The following is a 17,932-nucleotide window of genomic DNA, read 5'->3' as shown; positions in this document are numbered from 1 at the left end:
TTTTACCTTTTTTCTTCTTTTTTAAAGTTTTTCCAGACATTGTGTATCCTTGGCTCTCCTGGAGAACTCACTCTGTAGACCAGCCTGACAGAGAACTCAGATTCGCCTGTCTCTTCTTGCACCACTACTGCCCACCTCCAAGTTTCATTTTTCAATGCTGATGGTGTCCTGGAACCCAACATGTTACACTACGCAGTCTACAGAGTTCCCCAAACTTTATACCCACTGTAAATTATTACTATACCCATTTTGCCAATGAATAGAGAAAAGGCTATAGTGGTAATTTTCATGCATGTAACATGTATGGCCACCAACCAGCAGAAGCTGACCTCATTCCAGGAACCCTAGAAATCCATGCTATCAGAACTTGGCCCTTAACCACTGGTCTCCTCAATGGGTCTGTGTCTTTACCCAGCCATAAAAAAGTTCTTTCACACCTTTGCAGCTAAGCCTGCCCACTTTTCTGGGTTCTAACTCAAAATAGTGTAACTTTTTATTTTTTCTATCATTTTTTTCAGAATTGACATTCATTCATTCCTCATTTAAAAGGCCAGACCCTTCTCCTCTGCATCTCCCTTCTCCCAGCAAGCTACTGAGATTTACAGCTTGTTCTCCTATGTGATGGTTGATCTTGATTGTCAGCCTGGCTACCCCTGGAATTAATTAAAACCCAAGTGGCTGGGTACACCTGGGAGATATTTTTTTTCTTAATTAAATAATTTGAAGTGGGAACAAAATAATTTTAATCTGGGTCTTTTAAGGTGGGAAGATACAATTTTCATCTGGGTCCCACCTTTGGCTAGCAGCCTGTCTATATAAAGCCATGGAAGAAGGAAGCTCTCTCTCTGCCTGCCTGCTCTTATTCTCCATGGCAAGTCCATTCCTCCTTGGCATTAGCACCTACTTCTTTGGGATTCTGTTGTATACTGAAGACCAGCTGAACATCCAGCCCTGTGGACTGAACAACTTCTTGTTCTTGGACCTTCTGTGGGCAGACAACTGTTGCTGGACTAGCTGGACCACAGCCTTGAAAAGCATTCTACTAAACCCCCTTTTCACATATCTACTTTTTCACATTCTATCAGTTCTGTGTCCCTCGAGAGAGAGCTGGACTGATAGGCCCTGACATTTTTCTTTCAAACTCTAATAAAATTGCCCTTGAGCTTCAAAACAAACAACAAAAATGTCCTCTGGACTTGTATGATTATTATCACCACTATTGTGTGATGATAAATGTGTTAGAGTAGGCTGCCAGCAGACAGCCTTGAGGACAGCAGGTGGTGGTAGTGCTCACAGAGGCAAACTGGGGTCAGGACAGCATTTCCTTCTTCTTCTTTTTTTTTTTTTTTTTTTTTTTTTTTTTTTTTTTTTTTTTTTTGAGACAGGTTTTCTCTGTGTATCCTTGGCTGTCCTGGAACTCACTTTGTGGACCAGGCTGGACTTGAACTTAGAAATCTGCCTGCCTCAGCCTCCCAAGTGCTGGGATTAAAGGGGTGTTCCAGCACACCTGGCTTCCTTGTTTATTTCTAAAAATCCTTGGAAATATGATTTCTTTTTTTTTTTTTTTTTGTTTTGTTTTTCAAGACAGGGTTTCTCTGTATAGCCCTGGCTGTCCTGGAACTCACTTTGTAGACCAGGCNGGCCTCGAACTCAGAAATCCGCCTGCCTCTGCCTCCNGAGTGCTGGGATTAAAGGCGTGCGCCACCACACCCGGCAGCATTTCCTTCTTAACACAGCTACTTTAAGGATCGACCTGGATCAGGTGCTAGCTTTCTTGCCTCCCTGGAAAGCTGTCTTGTGCTGTACTTAAGTATTTGGCTTGGGGCCAGACATTCCTAAGAAGTAGGTTGCAGTCAGGAATGGACAGGCAAGGCTAAGGGGAAAGAGATCCAGGCTCTTAGCCCTTTAAACACAAGCCAACAAGGTATAGTGGCCCCAGAAACTCACACAGGACATGAGAACTTTGTGAGGACACAATGCTGGCTGGCACTTCACAGGGGAATTTTCCTTTGGTGTTCATTCCTTTGGGGCCTCTGAAGCGGTATGAAGCCCTTCTCACTGCAAGCCAGGGCAGGCCCACCACGATCCAAGTGAATGGGAAAAAGCACCAGGAATTACTATATCCACTGTGCAGGGAGAGCTCTCTACCTCCAAAATACAGCAGGTACACAGTAAAAACACCCTGCATATTGTAAGGCAAAGGTAGCTGGATCCTCCTGACTTTCCTCGGTTGCAGATTGTACTATCTATAGCAAACTCACTTGGCAAGTGACAAGACCGGATCCACAGCTGCCACTTAAAGCCCACAGCTTAAACACAGCCGTTCAGCAAGTCAAGTGCTGGGATGACACAGAAGCTGAGTTTCTGAGCAGAACACATTTTTGAGGCCAGATGTATTTAGCTGAAATTCTGAGCTCACCTACCCTCTCTCTGACCAAGAGCTAAAGAGGCCTCCATGGTGTGATGTGGGAGCTGAAGGAAGAAGCATTGTGCCCACATCAGCAGGTCCCTCCCTGTCCAGAAATGAAGTTTGGTAATGCCAAAAGTCACTGTTCTTCAGTTAGATTTTCCTGCCCTGTGGCATCTCTGCAGTTCACATCCTAGTCTTTGTCCATACAGAGACTGAGGGCTGCTTTCTCTGTGTCCAAACAAAGGGGTCAGCTCCACCAGTGCACCTGAGGCGGCCATGCAGGAGAAGGGCACAGCACTGCCTTGTTACTGTGTGCTCATCCGACAAGAAGACCTTTCCTTTGTGTAGTTTCTGGTTGTTGTTGTTGTTGTTTTGTTTTATGATAGAAGGTCCTGGCTGGCCTGGTACTTGATATTTAGCCCAGGTGAGACTTGAATTCATAAGAATACTGCCTCCGCCAGGCGGTGGTGGCCCACGCCTTTAATCCCAGCACTTGGGAGGCAGAGGCAGGCGGATTTCTGAGTTCGAGGCCAGCCTGGTCTACAAAGCGAGTTCCAGGACAGCCAGTGGGGCTATACANAGAAACCCTNTCTNGAAAAACCAAAAAAAAAAAAAAAAAGAAAAGAAAAGAATACTGCCTCTGCCTTCCAAGTGCCACAGGAGTAGGCCACTAAGCCCTTTCTCCTCTGTAACAAGGTCTCACCTGTGCAGTCTTGCTTAGCTTGGAATTTGAGCTGTCTTCTCGCCTTAGACTCCCAAATGCAAAGACTACAAGCAAGAGGACAACTTTGAAGCCAGCCTGGGCTTTATGGCAAGGCTGGAAGGATGGCTCAGTGGTTAAGAGCACTCCTTTGTAAAACACCCAGGTTTGGTTCCCAGCACCCACATCACAGCTCATGACCACCTATAACTCCAGTTCTAGGCAATCCAATGGCTTCCATGGGTTCCTGCACACACATGGACACATACATACACTCATACATACACATATATACATAAAATTTAAAAATAAGTATTAAAAAAATAAAGCATTGGGACTGAAAGCTTTCAAAAGACACTTGTAAGATATCTGATTCAGTCTTTACTGAGAATACTGGGCTGTGCCTGGGACTGACCATAAAGTTTGGACATACCAGGCAGGTGCCACCACTGAGTCACAACCCTAGCTCTCAGAACACTCATTTATTTAAGCCTGGCAAAGCCCCGTCATCCTCTTCCACCCTCTTGTTGGTTTTGTTGGCATCGGTGTCCTGCTGTCGCTAGTTGGTCTTTCTGCTGAAGAATGAGTCCAGAGGTATTCTTCCACAAAGGCTACAGTCCTCCTCTCAGTGCTCCTCTTTTCCGGGTACCCAGTGAGAGCTAGACTTGGAAGAATGGGTCTTCCTGCAGTAGACTGCACTTTGGCCGGTTATCCTCACACCCTGGTCACACGGCTTGTGGCTGCTGTTCAAGTCCTCTTTGCAGATCTCGAGGAACACCTTATTGTGGTGGGCTAACTTCCCTGCTGTCCTCACTTGGGCTTCCTCACGGCCCTGAGTCTGCTGTCCTGTATCAGTGCCTTGCCCTATTCCACCATCTGGGCAGGACTGTCTGGTTTGGGGGATTCTTTTTATTTTATTTATTTTTCTTTTTTTTAACTTTCTGGTTTGGTTTTTACTTCTTTTGTTTGTTTGGTTTTGGTTTTCGAGACAGGGTTTCTCTGTGTAGCCCTGGCTGTCTTGGAACTCACTTTGTAGACCAGGCTGGCCTAGAACTCAGAAATCTGCCTGCCTCTGCCTCCTAAATGCTGGGGTTAAAGGCGTGCGCCACCCCCGCCCGGCGACTTTCTGGTTTTATCATGAATATCCTTCACTACTTTTATTGGCTCTCAGCTCTGCCCACTGAGCCACTTCTGGAACTGGTAACTTTGTAGGAAACTTGACAAAGCCCTGCAGATGGTGCACTGTAGAAAGTTTAGCCTTACTAGGAAGTACTCTGTAAGCTGGGTTAGGATGAAGCAAGGTTAAAAAGCCAGCTGTCTAAGACCAGAGCATCCCCAAAGAGGCTGTCCCACAACACTCCTTGTCCTCACCGTTTGCCCCTAGAGGGAAACAAGAAGCAGCAGAAGCTGCTAGAGCCCTTGTGCTGGCATTCACAGCAGGTTTCTTAGTGGAACGAGCAGCAATGATCAGTGGCATCAAGGCAAATCTGAGGTGGGTGTGTGTAGTCTTTGAACAGCACCTGGTTCCAAGACTCCAATAAAACCATCCACCCAGCAAGAATACCTCCATCAAGAACTTTGGGACCCGTGGAGACAGCACCCGTCCATACCACACTGATCGAGCATTACGGAACCATTTTACCATTTCACAATGTAGCACAGGTACTCTGAAGGTACAACTCTGGATCCAGGGAGCCATCAGCCACCTCCTCTTAGGGTCCTAACAGCAACCCCGTGAGATGGAAGCGGGGCAGAGTCTAATCACTTCTGAGCAAGCAAGGAGAGCCCAAAGCTACCTGGAAAGGGGCTGGAACTAAACCACAAGTCTCCTCACCCTGATTCGACGCTCACCCTGCCACAGACTAGACTTACAAAAATACCAACACAAGAGTGCCCAGGAAAACAACAAGCCACATGCCCAACCGGCCAAAGCAACCATAGGAGGCGAAAGAAGCAGTCTCTGGCTCCCACAACGGCGGCCCCAGCCTCCTTATCACAGACACTGTGCTTACAAACAAACTCACAGCACTTCCAACAGCCGACTCAACCCAGCAGATCCTCAGACATGCCAGACGGAGATCACCTAACACAAAACTGCAGCCCTGGTGAGCTCGACAATGTGTCAGCAAGCCTTGGGCTCAGGCACACTGCCCTGCCCAGCAAACTGCCCTACTCAGAACTCTGTCTGCTTCTGCCTTTCCTCAGGGCCACAATCCACTTGGAATCTCTTTTAAACATTTATACTAGAAAGCTTTTGTCTCTTGTCCATCTCTAGAGCCAGCCTCTTTGCCAGTGAGTGGCCAGGTTTTAGAGCCCACGCAGGCCAGTCCTGTTAAGTGTATTTGTGAATCCATGCATCCTGCCACTTGAGCAGGTGTATCTGACCCTGGGCTTGGGAAGCGAGTGAGTCTCTCCTTCTGTTCCCATCATTAAGTCTCTTGGAAAGGAAGAGGTTTCAAACAACTAGCTGAGTGATGTGGTCAAAGCCTCGTGAGGGCATTTCCCATTCAGAAGAGAGGATGGGCTTCCCTCAAGAGCAGGCCCATCCTCTGGAGTGAGGAAACAGTGGGGAAATTACCTCGGTTACAGATGCTACAGAAGTTGCTGGGCCCCTCACTGTGCTTCTTCAGGTGGTCTGCCATGTATGCGGCCCGCAAGTACTTTCCACACACCTGGCAGGGCACCTTGTCTTCATGACAGGCCAGGTGGGAGCGCAGGCGGTCTCGAGTCGCAAAGGAGGCATTGCAGGTCTGCGTGCAGAAAGGAGAACAGCATGAAGAACAGGACCTCCTGCCCGTGACCAAGCAGGCCCGGCTAGCCTGTGAAAACAGTCCCTTTAGAAGGCTGAACAGTGCAACATGGCTCTACTAGCCATGCCAAGTGGCTGCCCCTCCTTCCCACAGTGCCTTCCCATGGGGTATCTGAGGCGGAATTACTGGTTCTTTACCACAGGCAAGCTCAAAACATGGCCAGCCAAGGCCTGTGTGCTTTTACTGAGTGGAGAGTTAAGTATTTATTCATTTCCCCCCTGCTCCTTAGTTTTAGAGACAAGGTCTCATGCAAGCCAGGCTAACCTGACTCTTACGGAGCTGAACTTGAGGTTGGAGCTGCAGAGGGCTAGGGTTGCAGGTGTTCACCTCCACCGCTATTCACTCTTAACCACAAAGCACTTACTTTAGGAGCACTGGCCATAAGTGAGTTATAGCATGAAAGTCAGGCTTCCTGTTCTCCATCTCTGGGTTCCCCTGACTGCCTTATACAAAGAATCCAATGTACCCATTTCGTTCAAATATGGCATTCGTGTTGGCCACAGGGAAATGGAAACGGCAGGACAAAAGTACAACAATAACACTTCCTAATACTCTTGTAACGTGAATAAAAAAGCAGCATATGAAATAAATGAATGTCAGTTCTGCTGAGGTGAGAATGGAGAAGCAGACTGCAGGCATTAGAGCAGGGGAAGTGGTGGTAAGAACAAGGACAGGGCCTGCCTGCAAAACTGAGCAGGCTCTGAGTGCAGACTGAGAGAGACATTTGCCTTGTGTAGTTCATCCACAGAGCAGCCCTCACACTCCAGGAATGTGTAGTCACTGAAAGGCACAACCCAGCACGACTCACGGCCAGGCCACACAGCTATTCACCCTGAGGATGAGGATCTAGCTCCCTAGCCATTATCTCTCCCAACATCCCTTCCTCTGCCGGGGCATGCAAAGGCCTTGGGGAACACAAAATGTCACAAAGGCAGATCTAGTGGCTTTTAAGCTATTTTGGTTCCATAGGGATGCCTCGGAGGCCAACGTCAAACTGGACTTATTTCTCTTGTGTGAGTGCTCTCAGCTCTAGGACTGTGAGTGAAAGCAGCTTTCACATCTGAGAGAAGAGGAGCCACTCCATTAACTTGCTAGAATGCAGCTGCCTCTATTTCCTGGTTAGAAGTGGATCTCGATAACCTGAGACCTCAAGGTGTGTCACTTTGAACACCATTGTCACTCGCGCGGGTGGGTGGGCACGCGCATGCACGCACACACCATTTATCTTACACAAGGTTGACAGCAGTGCCGTGAAGGCAGAAGATGCCACAGTTTGCCTCAACCCCAGATGTGTGCATCGCAGGCTTCCCGGTCCCCCATGTCCCAGGTAAACAGTACTAACTTACACCAGACAGCTCGTCCCGGTGAATCTCTGCTTTTATGCTTTAGCTTTACTCTTGTGACAAAGGAACCTTAACTTTGAAAGTAAACTTGCCCAAGACACAGGACTCCGGTACTAGAGAAAGGAGCAGCCTTAGCACCTGGACCAGTCTTCCAGGAGTCCTCCCAGCTAAACAGGGGGCTCTTGGTATTGACCAGTTTACAGCTAGGCAGACACACGCCCTATGAGAATGCAGGATGACTGAGTTGAGAACAGGCCTCAAATCTATGCCCTTAGAATTTCTGACGTCAATACAGGTGCATTCTATGAAAGACAGGAGGCAGCCCTGGCCCTATGTACTTGGTATCCAGTTCTGTCCTGGGGCAGACAGTGCAGTCAAAGTCCAGCACCTGAGCAATCCAGAGGCATCAGGAGGACCTAACTCAGGCATCTCATGACACAGTGAGAGGCCACAGTGACAGGGAATTCAGTCTTCCAACTAGCCTGCAATCTGTAAACCGTGGAAAGGGTTCTTATAAATACTTCAGGAGACCGTGAACATGCTCATTTATCCAAGAACAAGAGCTGGCTCTGCCAAAGATCCAAAAACTACCCTAACCCTGCAGCTATTGAGTGGGGGCGGGCTTTTTGTTGATGTTGTTTTGAGACAAGGTCTTATCATGTAGCCCCTGGCTGTCCTCTAACTCACTCTGTAGACCGGGCCACCCTTGAACTCAAGAAATCTACCTGCCTCTGCCTCTGCCTCTGAGTGCTGGAATTAGAGGTATGCACCACCTCAACCAAGAAAGTTTAAAGTCTCAGAACTCTAAGGAACTGACATGAACCAGGTGGAAATAAGGAGGATTCTTCCCTTTGCAGAGGGAGGAAGCCCAGGGCAGGAAAGAGACCCTGCTTCTTTACCAATTACTTGGGATCTTTCCTAGAAAGGCTTTGCCCTGTAATACTTTGGTTCCCAAGACAATGGACAGCCAGCCCTCCATTATCCCCAACTGAATTCAATTGTTGGGGATTAACTAAGCAAAGGTAAAACCACAGATGCAGCTAGTGTCCCCGACCCTGTCCTCCACTGATTATCTCTTAAGGAACCCGGAACAAACATAATTAGGGACTTCTGCTGGGGTAAAGAAGCCACAACAGAACTAGCCACCTTGTCACTAAGCCAATGTAAAGGAGTTGTTGGTGTCCCTGTTCAACTAATCCTGTGACTGGAGTCCCCAGGTTTTCCTGTGTTAAGTCCAAGCCTGGATCAACCAAAACTTCAGACTAACACAGAGCACAAAACAGGCTGGTCACATGACTCAGGAGAGACTCGAGGGGCTGAGGGAGACAGGCCTTAAAGAGGACACCCAGAACCTGAGTCTCAGAACTCCCCATCCTGTAGACAGGGAGTAAACAGAAGGGCCTTGAAAGGAAGCCAGCCTGCCAATGGCACAGTGGGACTGCCTGTTGGCTTTAAGTGCCTACTGTGCCCACAGCCAAGGTTCACACAGTCTGTTGCTGTTAGTATGCCTCCTAACACTACTTGCTGTTGCTCTGCCCACATTCCCTAAAGCTTTCAGTTCTGAGTGGAACCCCAAGAATACTAGTGCGTCCCAAGCCCAGGCAGTCCTGGCAGTCTAAAAGCAATAGGGTACATTTTGCAAAGCCTCCTACAGCCAGGAAAAAAATCTAAGGGCAACACATGAAAGTCCAGCTCCACTGGCTTTAACCCCTTTGTGCACCCTCAGCTCACCCTTATTTAACCAGTCTCAGCCATGGGGCCACCAGAAGCAATGGGAGATGGCTGAGACACTGCAGTCTCTCGACTCTGGCTAAATCCCAGGTCCAGTCAATGGCTCGGGCTTGTTAGACCCAGGTAAGGGAGCCTGAAGCTCCTTGCTCCTTACCGTCCCAAGGCTTTTCTATCAGTCTGAGCAACTGGCCCCTTTTACCCTCATGGCAGTGTGACAGCCAGCACACCCTGTGCTGGGTCCTCTTTATAAGGCTCTGGCTACAGGGTCAGGTCTGTGAAATTGTGTGAAGGGCAGAGGCAGGGCAGGAGCTGGCTCATACACCAAGGGACAATGGTGCCAGTTGTCACTGACAGACCAAGGACAAAACACACAAAGCCTCAAATGTTAGAATGAAAACTTTTATCATCGATCCTGATCTCCAGGCAGTCTGCAGGGGCTAAGGGACAACCAAGGGGCCCTGGGGGAGGGAGTGTCTACCTGCTCTGTCAGTCCCTAAAGCCATGTATCACAATACAATACTGGTTAGTTTAGTTCTGAGCAGACCAGCTTAAAAAAACCTGAGCCATGAGAGCTCACTAGCCAGACCTGAAAGCAGGCCCTGGTGAGAGAAGAGTTCAGCTGCACAGTTGAACCTAGTTGAAGCTGAACCGGACACTTCTCTGGAAGTAGGGTGATTCCCGCCCCGCCCCCCTCCCCAAGTAGGAGGAGGGTGGTGACCAGGAGCCCCAGTCAGTGTGAAAAGTGAGGCCACGGGAAGGGACACAGAAGCTGGGGCTTAACTCCCTAGAATTCCCAACTTCTAGATTCCCCAAAGTTGGCAGCCCTGTTGAGGTAGGGGAGGGGAGAGGAGAGCATTCAGAAAGGAACATGGCGCCTACGGGGGAGGGGCCTTCAAAAAGGTGGTCCTTCCTATCTCTACTTGAGAGCTTTGAGCTGGGAAAAATGTTAGGACATCTTGGAAGGATCTAAGTGCTGGGCAGGAACCATCTTGCTAGCTATCCTCTGCCAAAAGCAGGAGTCTCCAGCCAGCCAACATTGCCTCCACCTCTCCAGAGGGACCCAGGTTAGCCTACAGGCCACTGAGTAAAAGCCAGGCTACCCTCAGGGGTTGTCCATCCCTGTCTCAGGTATCCTGGTGGGGCTGAGCAGAAGAGCACATTGCTGGAGTGTGCTGGACTCAGGTTTTCAAGGGCTGGAAAGGACTTTTTTAGAGAGAGGGAAAAGGCGGTATCAGGAACTGAATGGGACGACCTCCACAAAGCAGGCTGGGCAAAGTCCCATGATGGCAGGTCGCTAGGAAGAGGTTCCAGGGGCGGCAGGCCGCTGCTGCTCCCAACCCACACCTGGAAAAAGGGCAGAGAGTGCAGGTTACCCCCCCAGGCCACCGGGCACACCCCCACTGCCCTCTGGGTTTCTCCTATCCTGTCTGGGGCTGTTCAGCACACTACCTGGGAGTCAGAATGTGCTCTGTGGCAACCGAAATCAGAGACGGAGCGGCAGAAAGCAGCAAGGCAAAGACAGGTTCCAGCAGGCCTATCTGGAGTCAGCATCCTTGGGAGTGGCTGCCGGGCTCCCGGCTGAGCATCTGTGAGCAGCGAAGCCCTAGTCCTGGAAGCTCTGTGCTGCTGCTGCACAAGGCCATTCCTCCCTATACTCTCCTGAACCCACCCGTGCCAGCAGGTTAGGAGAAGCAGGGATCCCCTGACAGAGGCTGTAGGATAGCTCATGTCACTGCCTTGACATCAGTTGAAGGCACTTGCCACAGCAGAAGGGAGATAACCAAGAAGACAGTGGTGTACTTTGCATCACACTGAAAAAAAAAAATGCTCAGAGGCCAAGAAAGAAAACTCATTTTCTAGGTGCCAGCAGAGTCCCCAGAGAGTTTAAGCAGACAGAAGAAAATCCAGTCCAGCCTCCCCTACGTGATTACACACTGGAAGAGAATGCCTTGCCTTGCCCTTGCTGTTTGTGTCGGAGATGGGACCACCCTCTCCCTACCTACAGCCTCTTCTGCCACACTTTCTCCACTGAAGGAACCCACGAGTTCCCACTCTGCTCAAACCAGGAGAAGGGTTGTTGGCTGGGCCACTGGAAGCCCTTTTGAAACCCCTAAAGTTCATACAAATTACTGGGAACCAGCAGCCAGGCCCAGCTAGGTGTCAGATCCACCATGACAACACTTGTGTAGTGTGGCCCACCAGCCGATGCCCAAAAATGCCAGGACAGGAAAGCTAAGCAACAGAACAGAGGGAAAGGCTGTGGAGACTAGAAACAAGTGAACAAAGAGTCTCATAGCCCTGGGGAAACAGAGGAAGCTGGGTATAGAACAAAGGAGGCCAGAGAAAGGACAGGGGCGACCAGAGTGGGGGTGTGTGCAAAGCAGTGCTCAGGCCAAGGCTGGAGGACAGCAGCATCTTTCCAGTCCCTACCTGACACTTGTGAGGCCGCTCGGAAGTGTGCACCTGCTTGATATGTCCGTTCAAGTGATCGGGCCTGCAAAGACATCAACAGACTTTACAAACAAGACATCAAAAAAGATGGGCCAAACTTGGCCAGCCTCCCTCCACCACTACCACCCCAGGGAGAACTCCACCCCAGCAAGACAAAGACAAAGTCACCACCCAGCTCTAGCTCCAGGGGCCCAAGCATCTCAGCCACACACCCGCCTTGGGAGGGGAGCAAATGTTTCCCTCTGATCTAACTAACCCACCCTCACCTCCCCCTCCTCCGCAGAAATTCAATGATTCCTAGGACCTGAGGCAGCAGCTTTAGAATGACACAGGGATGCCTTGCTCAGCCTTTCAGGGAGGGGTGGGTGTGGGACTCATTGTCCAGACTAAAGCCCCTTAGAAGCACTGTGTTCCCCTCCCCCCTGCCTCTCCCGCCACAGCAGCCAATGAATGCCACCCGGATGGAATTCAATCCCCAGAGGCCAGGGATGGCGCTTTAAGTCCCCAGCTGGACTGGCAAGCCAGATGCCCGCCAGAGCAGGTGGGCAGGGGCTGTCTGACCGGTAAGACTGGTTCCTACTTGGGGCCTCTCCGGGGGAATTCTGTCCCTAAGCTCTCACACATACAAGATTCTTGGGATTTCAGTTAAAACCGGCTTTTTATTCAATATTCTCAAACTGGGAGAAAAACAAAAACAAAACCAGCCCTCTGCTCCCAGGCAAGTCTTCAGTTCCCAAGAAGGCTCTCTAAAAGTTGAAAAGGTCTGTCCTGAGAACAAACGGACGACCTGTGGGTCTGCTGGATTCTGGAGCCACCACGTCAGAGCGCATCAGATTCCAGCATTACTATTGCAAAACAGCCCTGCGTAGCCGGCTTTTATGTCTCTCAAACCTAGGGTCACATGTGGGGCAAAGCTGGAACCTACTGCTGCAGGCCAGCCTGTTCAAACTGGTGGAGGATCTGGGCCTCGGGAGTGTAAGGAGTCCTAGACACACTTGTTCAGTTCCTCCCTCCGAAGCCATTCAGGCGGGGAAAGTCGAGGGAGGAGCCCAGCCTCCCGCCCCCAGAGGGGGCCCCACGCCTGGTGCCGGAAACACAAAGGGAACCAGGGGAGAAGAATGGGGAGGCCCAATGGCTCTGGCCTAAGGAATCCGGCCCCTTCCTACAAGGCCCCCGGGAGGGTGAAGCTAGTATGCACCCTGGTGCCAGAGAACTTGCCTGAAGGCATAGATGCAGCTCTTGGCCACACCATCAAAGTTGGAGATCTTAAAACATTTAAACATGTTATGCTCTATTAAGGTCCAGTGACCCTCTACCCCCACAAGATCCACATCCCCAGATCCTGGTAAGGATCTGTCTCAAGACAGAACTAAGATAATACACAGCAGGGAGTGGAGGAGGGTGCCATCCTCACCTGGAGAAACCTTTCCCACAGCTCTGGCAGATGTATGGTTTGCCCACTGACCCATCATGGGACCTCACATGGTACGACATTCGGTCTTTTCTCTTGAACCGCAGACCACACACCGGGCACGAGTACGGCTTCTCCCCCGAGTGGGACAGCTTATGCCGGTTGAGATGGTATACGTCACGAAAGATCTTGCCACAGATCTCACAAGCCACTTGCTTCCTGGTCCGGCTCCTTTTTCTGGGGCCATCGGGGTCCTCGGAGATGGGTAACCCATTCTCACCCAGCCTTGGAGGAGGAAGATCGATATAGCCCAACTGGAGGCTTGTGACGCCGTGCTGGGCCTCATGTTGCCGGAGCCGGTTGGCGTCAGTGAACACCTTCCCGCACAGGCCACATGGAAGGATGCCTGCTTCCCTCAAGCCCCCTGGAGACCCAAACATGGAGTCCAGCAGGTTGGCCTTCCTGGGGCGTCCCCGGCCTCGCTTGCTAGTCAGTGGAGGTGCACTGGATGCCACATTAGGGAATGGAGAAGTCAGTAGTTGGGGGGATAGGGGTCCAGCCACCATGGGCAATCTGTCCACCCCAGGTAACACAGGCAGGGAAGCTTGGCCCGCAATAGCAGCACCTGTGGCCCTGGCAGCCTCCTCCTCGGGCTGCATACTGCCAGCAATACCGTTACTGTTGGCTGCCATGGCTGCCCCGTTGGTCATGTCCAAAGGGAAGCCCAAGTCAGAAGTCCCAGGTGGGCGAAAGAGCATGATATCAGCCCGGGCAGGGGGCACTAGGATCTGCACGTTGGACTGTTTGATTACTTCCTGGCAGATCTCGATGACCGACCTCATCAGCAGGAACTTGGCGGCCGTCATGAGCTCGGGGAAGCTCTCTAGGCGCACAACGATTCGGGACGTGTAAGCGAAGTCCAGGATGTCTCCGAACACTTTGGAACTGATGGTGTGCATCTCCAGTTCGCGGCTGCCTCCAGCTCCGCCGCCTGGAGCCGCGGCCGCGCCTCCCACATCAGCAGGACCACCATCTGCAGCTCCGCCGTCGCCTAACTGGGCGCTGAACACAGACTCAAAGTACTCGCTGCAGGCAGCCAGTACGGCGCGGTGCGCTGGGAAGCTCTCGTCGCCTACCCGTAGGAGCACGTCGCAAAAGCGCCCGCCGTTTTTGCGTTGTTGGTTCAGGTTGTGCAGCATCTCCGTACTGTGTCTGCTCACCTGGTAGGTGTAGCAGCCCGACGGACCGCAAGAAGCGTCGTTGACCCGCTCCATGGTCGCTGCCCCTTCCCCACTCGCCCGGCCGGGCACCCGCCAGTCCCTTGTCCCTCCCCTTAGGCAGCGAGACGCCTTGTGCAGCGGACCACTCACACTCCCCGCACGTGCGGCCCAGGGCTCGGTAGTACTCTCAGGTGCGCCCAGCGCACACGCCCCCTGCTCTAATAAAAAGGGCTAGACCCAGCGGGGCACTGCCCCCCACATAGCCGCCCTTAACCTCCGCGGGACCCGCGTAGCACTCCCTCTCCGCCTGCCCGCCTCCCTCTCTAGGTCTACCTTCCAGGGGGTAAACGAGCGAAGAGGTGCGCCCCTCCTGCAAACGCGGCTGCCACCTCCCCTCCCGCCCGCCAGGCGGCGCCGGCGCGCGGCCAAAAGGCGCGCGCGCGCGGGGAGGAGGAGGGGTCCGCCGCGCAAGCGCAAGCGCGCGCTCCGAGGCTTTTCCCGGGCCCACTGGGGGCGCGCGTTGCGTCCCCTGCAAAGCGCGAGCCGGGGTGGGGGCGCCGGAGCAAAGGAAACAAAAGGCGAAGGCGAAGGCGGCGGTCCGCGCGCACAGGGGCGGTGGCGTAGGCCGAGTCTTGGAGCCCAGCGAAGGCGGCGGCCGAAGCGAGCGGGTGGCAGTAGCAGGGTGGGCCCTTTCCCAAGCCAGGCACGAGTGGCGGCGGCGCTGCGGCCCCAGGCTCCGTGCGTTCGGAACGGAGGAAAGATGGCAGCGGCTGCACTTCCTCTTGCACTTTCACCCCTGGGGGGAGGAGAAGGAGGGGGCGATACCAACAACACCCCCCCCCGCTTGCAGAAAGAAAAAAAAAAAAGCAGCGAGCTCGGCGTGGGGGGGGTCTCGGTCGCCCCGGCCCAGCACGTGCGCATCCGGCTCCCTAGCCTGGGCCGCCTAGCGCTGCAAACTTTCCACTTTCTTTGTGCCGAACGCCCCCCCCTCGCCCAGCGGAGGATGCACGTCCCCCATTCCCTATTTATACAACCCCCCCCCTACAGCTCCGCTCCCCTCGCTTCCTGCCCCCACTCCCCAGCTCCGCCAATGCTAGCGCAGCCTGATCCTCCGCCTCCCCACCCCTCCCGCGGGGCCCGGGGCTGCAGCCTCAACACCCCCCCCCCCCCCCCCCCCCCCCACCCCCCCCCCCCCCCCGGGCCCCGGAGCACCCCCCCCCCCCCCCCCCCCCCCCGGGGGCCCGGGGGCCCCCCCCCAAACCCCCCCCCCCCCCGACCCCGACCAATACGATCTGAGCGCCGAGCCAGCAAACCAGCTACAGCCGCCCCTCCGCTGCCCGCCCAGAGTGTAAGCGAGCGTGCGGGAGGGACAGCCAGAGCCTGTGGATCTGAGCCCCCCAGCCTACCTTGCGCACCCGCAGGTCGGACGGGCATCAGCACCCTGCCTAATTCTCCTTTGATGGCCGAAATCCCTAGAAGTCGGCTGAGACCTCCGGCTCTGCTGCCCTAGGAAGAACACGGGATCCCGATCCGACGCAGGCGGAACCTTCTGCCTGCCTTACACTGACCGAGGCAAATGCCCGGCACGCCTGGATAACTAGAGATAGGTTGTTTTCCCCACCCACCGCTACTTGGGCTTTGTGCCCCAGGGAGCGTGAAGTCGCCAGCCAGCTCAGAGAAGGGACAGTATGATGGCGATGGACAAAATCAACGGCCCCTGCATGTCCCAGCAGTTTTGTAAGAAAACTAGAGAATCCAGAGATCAAGAAGCCCCTTCGATCTTCCCCAAGCCAGAAGCTTGCTTATTAGCCCTTGCCGCCCGGCAAAATGCCGGCCACTCTGACCATGGACCGTGCTGCCAGGCCAGAGGGCTTTGTCCCTAAGACGCCTGAGGATGCTATTAGGCGAGGGTTGCACACAGGTTCGTCTGCTTGGGCTGTCGCTGAGCTATTGGTCTCAGAGCCTGTAGGCAAAACACGTGTACGGGCGCGAAGTTCCCACAGTTGCAAGAGGAGCGAAGTATGCATTCCAAACTTTGCACGGCTCCAAACTGAGCGCTTCCATTAAATGTAGCGGTGTGTGTGGAAAAGCATTCTGGGTATTACCATGCAAATGAACGGGACCAGCTTTCATCTCAGCTTGAGGTTCCCACCAGCGTGCGCCTAGCCTGTTACTCATCTCACTGAGGCTTTTCGGCGTGGTACTGTAAAGAGGACCCTAGTTCAAATCCTAGACCTGAGCGCTCTCGTTATGTCTCGGTGCCAGTTACTTGGCTTCTGTGAGCCAGTTTTGTAACCTGTGCCCCGGACAAAGTTGAGAATTCACCCTCCTCAGACAGTACACTCCAGACTTCCTGAATAAAATGAGGAATGGGGCTTGAAGAAAATTCCCTTACCCTAAAGAAAGACCTGTCCTCTTAAGCCCAAATCCTGTGTTAGAGCAATCTAGATACTGCTTTTAATTTCTCGGTCACAGTATTTTGGAGGCAGATTCTGGGAACTAGAAATTCTTGTGTTCGACTGTGCTATTGAGGGTTCTAAGGTAGATCATTTACCTAGTGTGTGCCAGGCTCCTGTTTTTTCCCAGGGCTGGGGAGCAGAAAGAGGAAGGTCTGCTTACTCAGTCCCCATTGTACTTATCACCATTTCCCCAGGTTAGAGAAAATGGAAAAGCAAGTGACTTGCGCAAGGCCACACGGTCAGTAGTAGAGTCAGGAATCAATCCAGCTGTGCGTCTCCTCTGCGGGGATCCGAAGGCCATTAGTAGCTTCAGACACTGTATCACGATAGGCTGTTTAGAAAACTGGATGCTACATCTAGAGGGTTCACCTTGCAAAGGGGAGCTCACAAGGCTCCTCACCTACAGTGCTACGGGGAAAGCAAGGGACACACATTAGCCCCATTTTGTAAATGCGGATGCTGGAGTAAGCCTAGTGAGTCGGGACCCCCACCTTGGAGAAGAAGCAGGCGATTAAGACCAGCGTTGATCCCAGCCCAGAGCTTTATCCTGCATGTCACATTGGTGCAATTGATTATACAGGGGCCAGAGTTTTTCCATACCCCTGTTTTTCATCATGCCCATCTCTTGGGCCCACAGGCACCTATTCTGTAACTTTAGGCTTTCAGACGTGTTTATAAAATTTCAATACTTGTCTCACACACACACACCCATAGCCGCGCGTGCGCCAAAGAATGAGCAAGCTGAAACTCAGTGGTGTTAAATAATGGGTCCAAGATGACACAGAGGAGTCCAAACTAGAACCTCCAATCTTTAAAGCTGTCCTACCTGAGCATTCACTAACTGGCTTAACAAGCCTGGCTAAGAGAACTATATTTATGATCTTTTCCCCTCCACATCTGTCAACAGAGCCTACTGCCTCATTCCCAGTTTCTAGGCTACACCTTGAAGAGAAACAGAGCTCACAATCCCTCAGTCTGCGTCCTGCTGCTGGTCTGTTGGACCTTCTTCAGTTGCCATGGAAACTGTGTACCTCAGTCTTGGCTCAGAACCAGATGGTTAGCAAACTGAAGAGCGTGGTTGTCTCTTTGGCTAGGAGAAGCTGTCAAGGTCATCCATTCATTCATTCACTAGATTGGTATTGATTGAGCGCCTACTAAGCACCAGGCTTTCTTTGTTTTGTTTTGTGGGTGGTTTAGATGCTAGAGAGGATACAGTAGTAAACAAACTAGACATCAGGCCTTACCGGCAAAATTCCGAAGCCCAGAGAGGCAGACTGACAAGACAAAAAATAAGGACACACAAAAAAATTCAGCCGGGCGTGGTGGCGCACGCCTTTAATCCCAGCACTCGGGAGGCAGAGGCAGGCGGATTTCTGAGTTCGAGGCCAGCCTGGTCT

General features: G+C 52.4%; 1 protein-coding gene across 5 annotated transcripts in view; it reads right to left on the bottom strand.

Moving 5' to 3' along the window:
* The window catches only part of Patz1 (POZ/BTB and AT hook containing zinc finger 1), a 20,726-nt gene extending 5,054 nt beyond the window's left edge, over nucleotides 1–15,672 (bottom strand). For 3 of the 5 annotated variants that reach the window (XM_021177058.2, XM_029483844.1, XM_029483843.1), the window contains exons 1-4: nucleotides 15,483–15,672; nucleotides 12,860–14,872; nucleotides 11,425–11,488; nucleotides 5,689–5,860 (exon numbers count right to left, since the gene is read on the bottom strand). In XM_021177058.2, coding sequence (XP_021032717.1) covers nucleotides 5,689–5,860; nucleotides 11,425–11,488; nucleotides 12,860–14,130 — 1,507 coding nt within the window. In that variant the 5' untranslated portion in view covers nucleotides 14,131–14,872; nucleotides 15,483–15,672. Of the gene's footprint in view, nucleotides 1–5,688; nucleotides 5,861–8,990; nucleotides 10,339–11,424; nucleotides 11,489–12,859; nucleotides 15,075–15,482 lie in introns of those variants that run through there. The other 2 variants (XM_021177057.2, XM_021177056.2) reach the window with 2 other exon arrangements.
* Between the last annotated feature and the right edge of the window lie 2,260 nt (nucleotides 15,673–17,932).

Source organism: Mus caroli, chromosome 11, assembly GCF_900094665.2.
Source record: "Mus caroli chromosome 11, CAROLI_EIJ_v1.1, whole genome shotgun sequence".
NCBI classification, from domain to species: domain Eukaryota; kingdom Metazoa; phylum Chordata; class Mammalia; order Rodentia; family Muridae; genus Mus; species Mus caroli.
Note: the sequence above shows the minus strand (reverse complement) of the source record. Positions and strands in the feature narration are given on the sequence as shown.